Source organism: Macrotis lagotis, chromosome 8, assembly GCF_037893015.1.
Source record: "Macrotis lagotis isolate mMagLag1 chromosome 8, bilby.v1.9.chrom.fasta, whole genome shotgun sequence".
Taxonomy (NCBI): Eukaryota; Metazoa; Chordata; class Mammalia; order Peramelemorphia; family Peramelidae; genus Macrotis; species Macrotis lagotis.
The window spans coordinates 59,355,099-59,366,993 of record NC_133665.1 but is presented as its reverse complement, the minus strand read 5'-3'; the positions used below and the strand labels follow the sequence as shown (position 1 = coordinate 59,366,993).

The window sequence follows — 11,895 nt, the reverse complement described above, 5'->3', positions numbered from 1 at the left end:
AGGGGGTATAGGTGAGAAAAGAGGAGAGACACTATTTCCCAATTTAACCACTGTCCTGAATAAAAGTTAGGAGAGGGGAATTGGATTCTCCCCAGGGAAAAGAGAAAATCTGTAGAGAAAGGGGTGGGAACTGATGACATTTACCAGAATACAACCCCTTTATTTGCACTGTAGGGCAATATACCAAAGTACACAAGGGGCTGGGAAGAGTGGAAGAACCTTGGATTCCTTCCCTACTAGCCTCCTCCAGAACCAGAACCAACTGTAGGGTGGGGGTGAAAGCAGCAAAGCAAAGGAGGTCAGATGCGTTTTAAATTGTCATTTTTAATGAATGAAACATTTAATGAGAATGAAACAGAGAAGGTACACAGACCTCAACAAAAAGGCAACGATTCCAAGAAGGAAAGGGGAAAAGGAAAGGAAATATAGCTGGAGACCCCAGTAAATGTTGAGTCATTGTCCCTGAGGGTTCTGTGATCTCTCAACCTCTATCCCACAACAGGCCACAAAGCAGCTGATATATAGGCCCTGGGATCTGGAAACATTCAAAGCTGGGATCAGGAAGGGGTTTGTAGGTTTTGGAATGCCATAGTGGATGCAGGGCACAGGTGTTGTCTCCTATCCCAAGGCTCTGTAAAGGAAGTAGCGAGGAATTTGAGCTGAGTAAAGATGGGAAGACCCAAGTGCCTCTCCCTTCCCCCAGCTAGAGAACCCCTTTTAGAGAGGAGGGAGAGAATCACCCTATGCAAACATTTACTTCTTATCTCCAAGTCTCCCCTTCACCAAAGCCCCAGTCTCCAGGTACCCTCTGCCAAGTCTGAAGTTCAAGCAACCTTGAACCATGGGATACCAGGGCAGACAGGCTTTTATAGACACGTCTCTGGGGTGAACGGAGTCTGCACCCACCCTAACTCTCACACCAAACACACATTTACATTTTCGTAGGGTCAGGGACCCACACACTCGGTAACTTTCTCCCTCCCGGGCTAGTCTGCTCCCACCCAGTCCCACCTCTTTTCCGAGTCTCAAGTACCTGGCGGGAAGGGATGGGGACTCCAGCCTGGAGAAGTCTCCGATAGGGCCCCGGGGGACTCCTGAAGGTGCATTCGCCCACAGCCGTTCCTCCTTAAGGGGACGGCCGGAACCCAGGTTCCCTGTCCAGCGTTCTGCTCTCAGCCCCCTGCCGTTCCGGCGCCGCGCCTCCGCGGGGCTCCCTCGGACACCGGCCAAGAGCGCGGTCCAGGCAGGACGCTGGTCAGACCGCGCGGACAGCTCGGGGCCCCCGTCTCTGTTTCCCTGGCCCGGGCTCGACGCCACGGTGCGGCGCCACATGTAAGGGGAGCGGCGGAGGCCCATGAGCAGCCCCGAAGCCCGGCCCACCGTGTGGTAGCGGGGGCTCGCCACGTGCTTGTACCAAGCCCGGGCCGGCGCGCTCAGGAGCAGCAGCAGCAGCAGCGACCTCCAGGACAGCCCGGGAGGGACCCAGGGCCCTAGGCCGGACCTCCCCACGAGGCGCGCCAGGGCGTCGGCTCCTGCTCCCCAAGCAGCTGCGAGCCCGGTTCGGGTCCCGGTCCAGACTGGGCTACCGCCGCGGCAGAACCGACCCGCTCCGCAGGAGGGAAGCCTGGGGATGCCCCGAATCGGATGCGCAGAGGCTGGAGCTGGGGGGCTTCCCCGGGCTCTGCCAGGCGTGAACTAGAGAGCTGGGTGGGCTGGGAAGGAGGGAGAAGTTGAGCCAAGCGCGTCTCGGGGGTCTACCGGGGATGAAGTTGGGAGCGGTCGTGGGCAGGGAGTGAGGCTGGACTTCCTGGGATCAAGGGGTGCGCTTGGGAGCTTTCCTTCGGCTTGCCGGGATAAGTCGGGGTCGACCGAGGGTGCAGCCTGGCGCTGCCTCCAGGCAGCCAGAGGTCTCTTCCAGAGCGGGCTGGAATCCGCGGGGGAACTCGCCCTGGCACAATTTGGGTCCGTACAGGGTGGCGCTGGCCTAGGTCACAGTCTGGGGTGGGGGGGTGGGGGGATCGGGTCTGGGATTTCGAAGCCAAGGATCAGACTACGTCTGCAGCTTCTGGTGCTGGGGCAGGCTCGGGGGACAGACGGGAGGGTAGCAGAAGCTGCCACTGGCAAGAATCGGACTCCACTCAACTTATAACTGAGCGCTGAAGGGGTGGGGTGGGGTGGGGGGCCATGGCAGTAGAGGCCCGCCCCCTCATACTGTCTCTTCTCTATTGTCCTACTTCATTTGGAGTCCCAGTCTGGGAGATGGAGAGTCGCCCCGGGATTTGAGAGATTTGCTGACAAGAGGCAAGGAGGACTTGGAAGGGGAATGTGGGTGGCTCGATTGCATCTGTGTGTGTGTGTGTGTGTGTGTGTGTGTGTGTGTGTCTGTCTGTCTATCTGTCTGTCTCTGACTCTCTCAGTCTCTGACTCTCTGTTCTCTGTCTCTGTCTGTGTCTGTTTCTCTATCTCTCTGGCCCTGCTTCTATCTCTCTGTCTCTGTCTCCATCTCTGATTCCGTGTGTCTCTCTCTATCTCTCTTTGACTCTCAGTCTCTTTCCCTTTCCCCTTTTTCCTCTCACTTCTTTCATTCTTCCCAGTGTTGATTTCTTAATTTTACAGAGCTCAGAGTTCTCTTCCTCACTGCTTCTTTCAGTCCTTTCACTAGGAGAGCTTGGATTTCCTGAGGCACTGGAACCTGTGCCTCACTCCTCTTCTCTTCCTGACCCCCAAGGCTGTAGTTGTGGTCCCAAGTGCCCCTTTGCCTCTCCTCTAGACACTTGTATATACAAGCTATGCTGGCTACACAGTGTTCTAACCTTCTGATAATCACAGACCTGGACTATTCATTTGAATCAAACATTGGTTAGGGAAATAGGATGTCCTTACAATCTATATTGCAATAATATATAATATATATTTACTATACCATTCTGTACATTACCATATTTAATAATATGGACTATACATTACATATAATTCTATATGTAATTATTTCCTAAGATAATATAATTGTAATGTATTACATGTATTATATAATATGTACTATGTAATCTATGCTGTGCAATTTTGTATGAGGTTTTACCATTCTTTGAGTCTTAATTTTCTCATTTGTGAAATGAGAAGATATTAAATCTACCCTTAGTTCTGAGTTTAGACTTCCAAGTTCTCTAGGGACTCCTCCGGACAAAGGTGAGGAGGTACCAGACTAGATCATTTCTCAGGGTTGTTCACTTCACTCAGATCTAAATATTTTTCTTTCAAGTTAAGTCAGTTTCCCTCAAGTTTAGTCACTGCCCCCTTGGACCATGATGAATTCCCATGATGCATTCTTCTTCTAGGTAGGTTGTTGTTGACTAAGACACATTTACTATGGATTCTAGAAGACACCTTGCAGCATATCTGAATGAAGAGTCCATAGTTCAGGTAACATCTATTTCCTCTCCCAGGGAAGGACTCACAGGGAAGATTCCCTTCCCCCTTACCCCTAGTTCAGTCCCAGGATCCTCTGCTGAATTCTGGCCCAGTTGGCTCTTTTTAGCTGACACCTGATCCACATCCAAAGACAGCATCATCAGGATTGGGATGGGAATGGAGGCCAAGAGCTACATGACTGCTCTGGAGCACACAGCTTGCAAAATGTTTCCTCCCTAGGCCCTAGTATCTCTGAATGTGTCACCAAACACCCCCTCTTTTACATAGCCCCTGCCTGACACAGCAATCTGTCACCTGCCTTAGGGGAAAGGTTATTGTATGGTTCTGAAAGAGGACATCATGACTTGCAAATAAATTGGATTTAAGTGAGAGAGGGCTGTGCAGTCACCAGTCTTCCTTACTCTCATCTCCAGAGACATCTGGTATAGATCTCAATTGACCTGGGAGTATGCCTATTTAGTGATTAAGGTTAGGGAAAATGAGGCAAACAAGGGAAAAGAGGAGGGAGTGTACTATTGAATGATACTGTTTCTGAGTCAGAAGTCCTAGAAACCTATTAGTCCCTTCCTACTGCTCCTTAACCTGTCTATAGACAAGGGTGGGGAAGTGAGAGGACTAGGGGGCATTATGTGAGGAATAGAAGAGAATTTTGTCCTTGGGTTCTCTGGGCAACCTTTCTTTGTTAGACTGGAGTTCCAAGTGAAGAATAAACTCTTCCTCAGCTTACTCCACCCTCTCAACACACATACACATACACCCTAGTCAAGCTTATGGAAAATAAAACAATTCAGCATGTCAAATGGCTTTAAAACAAAATCCCAAGTGTTATATCTGTCACATGGAGGGGAGCAGAAGCTGTAGACAGACATCAGCCTTAGGCTATTGCACAAGCAGATACTTACATACACAAAGCACAGGCAGCTAGCCAGACACAGAAAGATTTAGAGATTCACAGAAATATACTGACCACATACTGGCCTGTTCATTCACACATTCATTCCTTCCATCTGCAATAGATCGTGTGATGGACCCCTTCTCCTACCTCCTTCCTAATTAAGACCCTTGTTATTTCTCCTCCTCCTCCTCCTCCTTCTCCTCTTCCTCCTCCTTCTTCTATAACTACTACTACTACTACTACTACTACTACTACTACTACTACTACTTTTATTACCTCCTCCTCCTTCCTCTACCTCCACCTGTGAGGAAGATCCTACTGATTCTATTGACTAGTACAAGAGTTTTGACTAACTCTATTTCCAACCTGGTCCTGTACACTACTCCTTACAAAGCCTATGTCTCCTTGCTCTCCAGGAATCATTATATTTGTGCTATACCTAGAGACAACATCCAATCAGCTTAGCCTACCTTAGCTCAGAATTCCTGAGTGCAAACAACCCACCAACTTAAGCTTCCTCTTCTTTGTCTTTTTATTTAAAATTTTTTGCACTTGCATGTAAATATCATTTCCAATATTCATTTTGTAAGATTTTGAGTTTCATATTTTTCTACCTGCCACCCTCCCTCCCCCTCCCCTTGATAGCATGTATTCTAATAAATGTCCCTCCTCTATGGATAAAGCACCAGCCCTGGAGTCTGGAGTACCTGGGTCCAAATCCAGTCTCAGACACTTAATAATTACCTAGCTCTGTGGCCTTAGGCAAGCCACTTAACCTTGTTTGCCTTGCAAAAACCTAAAAAAAATAAAATAAACAAATAAATAAATAAATATCCCTCCTCTACTAATTGACTTTGCTACTCTCTAGCTTCATTCCCTCTCCAGTCATTATCACACAGCTTCCTGAGAAAATTTCCTAAAACAAAAGTCTGAAAACATCATTCATCTCCTAAAAAAACCAAATTTTCCTATTGCCCATAGAATAAGGTTCAGACTCAAGTTGTAACTCAAAGGCCTCTACAAATTGACTCCCATCCTACTTTTCCAATGCTATCTTCTTTTTTTAAATTTTTTAGGTTGTTCGTTTTTTGCAAGGCAATGGCTTGCCCAAGGCCACACAGCTAGGTAATTATTAAGTGTCTGAGTTCAGATTTGAACTCAGGTACTCCTGACTCCAGGGCTGGTGTTCTATCCGCTGCAGCACCTAGCTGCCCCCAATGTTATCTTCTTTCTAGAATCCTTGGTTCCAATAAAACCTAACTGACTAATCTCCCTGGTTGATACTATTTCCCTCCTACAAGAAATATATCAGGTAAGAGTTTGGACTAAAGAACCACTGAACTTCCTTCCAGCTCCAAAGTTATATAATTCTAGCTATCAATCAACAAGTGAGCATATTGTGTTGGGCTTGGTGAACTGGAGAAGCCTGAAGATGAAATGATGCCCAAGATAAGTAATACTGGTCTGGTCCTGGTCCACTGTATAATTTTGGGCAAATTGCTTTCCCTCTCTATGCCTCAATTCTTCCACTTAGAAAATGAAGGCATTAGTCCAAGGATTTCTAAACTGCCTTTCAACTCTGAAATCCTATTCTTTTTTTAATGCTATTTATTTAGTATTTTATTTTTCCCCAAGTACATGTGAAAATAATTTCTAACATTTGTTTTTTTAAAACTCTGTGTTCCACTATTGTTCTATTGGAAACCAGGAGGGATAGGAATTCAGGGAAGCCTGGAAGGATTTCATGAACTGATGCTGAGCGAGATGAGCAGATCCAGAAGAACACTGTACACCTTAACAGCAACATGGGGATGAAGATCAATCTTAATGGACTTGTTCATTCCATCAGTGCAACAATCAGGCACAATTTGGGAGTATCTGTGATGGAGAATACCATCTGACTCCAGAGAAAAAATTGTGGAGTTTGAACAAAGACCAAAAACTATTACCTTTAATTTTTAAAAAATCTGATCTTATTATGTAATTTTGCTATCTCTTATACTTAATTTTTTCCCTTAAGGATATTATTTCTCTCTCATCATATTCAACTTAGATCAATATATACTATGGAAACAATGTAAACAAAGAAACTGCCTTGGGGGGGGGGGAAGGAAGCAAGATTAGGGGGGAAAATTGTAAAATTCAAAATTAATTAATTTAAAAAAAAACTTCTGAGTTCCAAATTATCTGCCTTCTTCCTTCCCCCATTGAGAATGCAAGCAATTTGATATAGGTTATAAATGGGTAGTCTGGCATCCTATTCTAAAGTGATAAAAATGAAAGTTGCAGAAAAGAGTGGGGATAATCTTTGGTGAAACAAAGTCTCAAAATAGACAGGAATAAAAACAGAGTAGTTAACCCTTAGAAAGAGTAACACCTCATCCTCTGAGACAAGAGAGGAGGAAAAAAACGTGTATGTATGGCATTCCTAGGAGAGTATTAAAAACCGAAGGGGATCCCCACTGACCCGCCTCCTCCCATTTTCAAGGACCTTAGGTAAATTGTGGATTGCCTACAGCCGAGCCCCAAGTGAACTCAAGAGAAAATCTATTAGCATCAAGTGCCTACCCACCACCACTCTTCACTGACAATGGGTCTCTCCTCACCCTTTACTATTGCCTTTGGGACACAGAAACCTTTTTAAGTGTCAATGATTAGGGATGATGGCATGGGGCAAGTGAAGAGGCAGGAGAAGTGACCTTCACAAAATGATTACAGATAGCATCCCTACCTCCCTTTGGGCTTAGCATTAACATTCCACTGGTCCATTAGTGAATTTCTAGTCTATCATCATTCATTATGGTTAAGTGAGGCCCTTTCTATTTTTTTAATGTTCTCAAAAAAGTTGTTCAAATTTTTCTTCTTACTTAGCTTTAGTAAGACAGAATATGACTGTGACTATGACATTGGTAGTGGGGAAGAGGGGGAAAGACAAAAGAGTCAACAGTTTCAGATAGCATCCATTCTCTTATGAAGAGTAAAAATGTAAAATTTTAATTCCTTTTCATTTCTGAGAAAACATTAGTCACTTGGAGTGCTTCAACACTTTATTTTACATCTTTTTAATTCATGAATTTGCAGGTAGACAAAAGTTTTTAATAGTTAAAATGCAAATGAAAACATTCATTCTTTGCTGCAGATATGCAAAATAAAGATTTCTGTCTAAAAGGATAAAGAGCTCTGACCTTTCCCCTTGAGCCTACTTTTTGTTCTGGTTCAAATTTATGTACAACTAAGCCAAAGAGGATCTTGGCAATGAGTCAGATTGCCCAAATCCTTTGCTAAATATCTATAACTGAGGTTTGTGATCTCAGACACAGACAGAAATCACAAAAAAGGACTTGTTCTTAGTCTTCTACCTGGCTTGTTAGCTAAAACTAAAGATATGTCAGCCTGCTTTTGTCAGGGTGAGGTTCTGAGCATCAAACTCTAGTGGATTAAAGCTGAGATAGCTGATCTGGAAAATATTACAGTGCCAGTGGAGACTATGTGACCCCAGATCCTATTGGAGCTATGCAGTGAAGAGTAGAACTAGAAGAAATGCTATGGCCAATGAGGAAGAAAATAAATGAGATCAGTAAAGTGATGTATGTGATTCTGGGACCCCTACTCCATGTGGCTGGATCTATGTTTTTCTTTACTTTTCTCTTTTTAATTTTATCTCGACTCTTTTAACTTGACTGGCCCAGTAGGGTCCCATCTACATGTGGCTGGACTTAAGTAGCCAACTAAAGATTTGGACAGAACATGAACAAATTCAAGTAAAAGAATAACTCAGAAGAAATTTTAGGGACAAAAAAAGTTTATTTATTGAAGTATTGCTGTAATTAGCAGAAGCTAAGAGGAAGGAAAAATAAAGCCAATTGGAAGCCACTGATCCCTAAGCAACCTAAGCCTCCATGAGAGGATAAGCAGTAAGGAAAGATTCATTAGAAGACAAGCAAATTGCGGGGCTCCAGCCACAAATGGCGGCAGAGGCAAAGGCCGCAGCGGTGGGAATATGTCGGGGGAGGACGAGAAGCAGGAACAGACGATTGCAGAGGACCTGGTGGTGACCAAGTACAAGATGGGGGGTGACATTGCCAACTGAGTCCTGAGGGTGGTGGTAGAAGCATCAACCTCAGGTGCATTGGTGCTGGGTCTCTGTGAAAAGGGTGATGCCATGATCATGGAAGAGACGGGCAAGATCTTCAAGAAGGAAAAGGAGATGAAGAAAGGTATTGCCTTCCCTACAAGCATCTCGGTAAATAACTGTGTCTGTCACTTCTTCCCCTTGAACAGCGACCAGGATTACATCCTCAAGGAGAGTGACTTAGGATGACTTCATTGCAAACGTGGCCCACAGTTTCGTGGTTAATGTATCTAAGGGCACTCCAGTGACAGGGAGAAAAGCAGATATGATTAAGGCAGCTCACCTGTGTGCTGAGGCAGCCCTGCACCTGGTCAAGCCTGGAAACCAGAACACACAAGTTACAGATACCTGGAACAAAGTTGCCCATTCATTTAACTGCACACCAATAGAAGGCATGTTGTCCCACCAATTGAAGCAACATGTCATTGATGGAGAGAAAACCATCATTCAAAACCCCACAGACCAGCGAAAGAAGGACCATGAAAAGGCAGAGTTTGAAGTCCATGAAGTCTATGATGTGGATGTTCTTGTGAGCTCAGGAGAAGGCAAAGCCAAGGATGCAGGACAGAGAACTACCATCTACAAGCGAGATCCTTCAAAACAGTATGGCTTGAAAATGAAAACTTCCCGTGCCTTTTTCAGCAAGGTGGACAGGCGATTCGATGCCATGCCATTCACTTTCAGGGCATTTGAGGATGAAAAGAAAGCCCGGATGGGTGTGGTAGAATGTGCTAAACATGAGCTACTACAGCCATTCAATGTTCTATATGAGAAGGAAGGCGAGTTTGTTGCCCAGTTCAAATTCACAGTACTGCTCATGCCCAATGGTCCCATGCGGATAACCAGTGGTCCCTTCGAGCCCGAGTTGTACAAGTCTGAGCTAGAGGTCCAGGATGCAGAGCTAAAGGCACTCCTGCAGAGTTTGGCTAGTCAGAAGACCCAGAAAAAGAAAAAAAAGAAGGCCTCCAAGACTGCAGAGAATGCCACCACTGGAGAAACAGCAGAAGAGAATGAAGCAGGGGACTGAGATGGTTTCCATCTCCCTAACCCAGTACTCCTCCCTATTTCCCCTCCTTTTATACCCTGGACTCCACAAAGAGCAGTTCATCTTTTCCACCTAGGACCACTGGCAAAGCAGAGAACCTCTCCCCTCATCCCAATCCCTACAACCAACCCTCCTTCCAATGATTACCAGCTCCAACTGACTCTGGCCTTTGGATGCTAGGACTCCTGGCCATCGCAGACTACTTAAAACAGAAAAAAAGAAATTGAATAATAAAATCAGGAATCAAAACCTGTCTTCAAGCCCCTCTTTCTAACTTTTTGTATTGCTCTCTGCTTGGTCAAGGTTGATGGCCTAGCTCTACAGGGAGAGGCAAATGGCCGATCTAGCTTATGCACCACCACCACCTCGCCTAAAATGTTTTACTCTCATCTTTCCTAGTGGTCAATATCTTACTATTTGTCTGGGGTATCAGCCCCATTCTGCCTCTTCAAGTCTTTGTCTTGCCTCAAAATGGGGTTGGGGAAGTGTCTTCCTCCATTTTCTCATTTTGATTCTTATGTAGCAGAATCCTATTCAGATCTGGATCTGACTAGGCCCCTCCCATTTTGTAGGAGCTGGAGCCTGTAATTTTGGGATTCTCTTCTGTTGTATGGATCCTCTTGCTTAAATTTTTAGTTTTTGCAAGGACAGGATCTACTTGTTTTCTCAAAGAACTATAAAGAGATGGCCCTTCTCAACTCAGTCTGATTCCTGGAATTGCTTATAGTGCCCTGTCTAGAATTGAAAGCCCCATCTGCCAGTTTGGTTCCTGTGTGTGGTGCTCCAATATCCCTCTTCTGAGAGAGGGTAGGAGTCAGGGGAGCAGATTGACTCTTAAGTGGGGGGGGGCTCCTCCTTTCTGAAGCTGTTGACTTGGAGGGGCATTTAGTAAGTGTGGTCTTGGGGAGCTGGGGCTCCCAATAACTCATAGGGTTTTTAAACGCACCAAGTTTGCGTCAATACAAGAAATTGGATTTGCTGGTGAAAAAAAAAAGAAAACAAGCAAATCAACTCAGAGGGAGAGTTTTTAAGGAAGATGTTGGGAGATGCAAGTAGGGGGCAGATTGGGTAGTTCAGAGAGCAGCGATGAGATAATGAGGAGATAAATGATAAGGAGCAGTATTAAAAGTTCATTGACCTCATCTCAATGACCTTGTAGAAGGAAAACTCTGGACACAGAGAAACATTGTAATCTTTTAAAAACTTTTCTGTACTCTTTTTTGCAATCTCCATTTCTTAAGCTTCCTAGCTTTTTGGTCATGCCCTTTAGGACCGGAAAGGACACAGTGCACAGAACACCATCATGCACAGTGAGTGCTGTCTTAACTACTCTTTTTTTTTTTAAGGTTTTTGCAAGGCAAACGGAGTTAAGTGGCTTGCCCAAGGCCACACAGCTAGGTAATTATTAAGTGTCTGAGACTGGATTTGAACCCAGGTACTCCTGACTCCAGGGCCAGTGCTTTATCCACTACGCCACCTAACCGCCCCTGTCTTAACTACTTTTTGGGGACTGCCCCCCACACTGGCATGCACATTGGAGAATATCTGGAGCCAGGTGTCAAACCACTCCTCAAGCACAACACCCTTGTCTCACCCACATGGAAATGAATTTAAACAGAAGCACATTTCTCCTTGACTCCTGCCCAACTGATTCATCTCTTCTTTTCTCTTAAGCTGGATCTATGTGGTCTGGACCATGTTACTGGAACACATGGCCCCAGTTCCATGTGACTGGATTTATGTTGATCTAAACTTCTTTTCTTTTCCTTTTTTTTTTTAACTTGACAGCTCACCACCTTTCCTAGCTTGTAACTATCCCTTTTGTTATTGGATCTCAACCATCTCTTTTTGTTTAACTTTATTACTTTCTTAAGAAACTATCTCCTCATGAACTGATGCTGAGTGAGATGAGCAGAACCAGAAAAACACTGTACACCCTAATAGCAACATGGGAATGATGTTCAACCTTGAAGGACTCGCTCAATCCATCAGTGCAACAATCGGGAACAATTTTGGCCTCTCTGCAAAGGAGTGTGCCATCTGTATCCAGATAAGGAGCTGTGGAGTTTGAACAAAGTACAAGGACTATTCCCTTTAATTTAGAAAAAAACAGATATCTTATTGTCTGATCTTGTTACCTCTTAGACTTCTCTTCTCTTCTTTAAGGATATGATTTCTCTCTCATCACACCCAATGTGGATCAAGGTACAACATGGAAACAAAGTAAAGACTGACAGAGTGCTTTCCGTGGGGGGGGGGGTGGAGGGTGGGAAGCAAGATTGGGGGGAAATTGTAAAACTCAAATAATATCTTTAATAAAAATAAATAAAAAAAGAAACTATCTCCTTAGAAACTATCTCTTTTAATAAACACATTATCTTGCTGCTTCTCCAA

General features: G+C 44.7%; 1 protein-coding gene and 1 pseudogene across 1 annotated transcript; one reads left to right on the top strand and one right to left on the bottom strand.

Moving 5' to 3' along the window:
- Window positions 1-304: 304 nt before the first annotated feature.
- Window positions 305-3,569, bottom strand: NPW (neuropeptide W). The gene is made up of 4 exons (XM_074198998.1): window positions 3,480-3,569; window positions 1,759-2,024; window positions 1,034-1,624; window positions 305-631 (listed from the first exon to the last, which is right to left on the bottom strand). Exons 1-4 carry the CDS (start codon window positions 3,567-3,569, stop codon window positions 619-621), a joined length of 960 nt encoding a protein of 319 aa, XP_074055099.1. The 3' UTR covers window positions 305-618.
- A 4,755-nt stretch (window positions 3,570-8,324) lies between these two features.
- On the top strand, window positions 8,325-10,262 carry LOC141494822 (proliferation-associated protein 2G4 pseudogene; annotated as a pseudogene).
- Window positions 10,263-11,895: the final 1,633 nt, after the last annotated feature.

Excerpts from the sequence above, each read along its gene's own strand:
- NPW (XM_074198998.1), bottom strand. The coding sequence starts at position 3,569 with ATGATGCTGTCTTTGGATGTGGATCAGGTGTCAGCTAAAAAGAGCCAA. Across the intron at positions 2,025-3,479 it reads ATCCTGGGACTGAACTAGGG|ACCCGATCCCCCCACCCCCC; the intron begins GTAAGGGGGAAG and ends TCGAAATCCCAG. Across the intron at positions 1,625-1,758 it reads CGCTCCCAACTTCATCCCCG|GCTTCCCTCCTGCGGAGCGG; the intron begins GTAGACCCCCGA and ends GGGCATCCCCAG.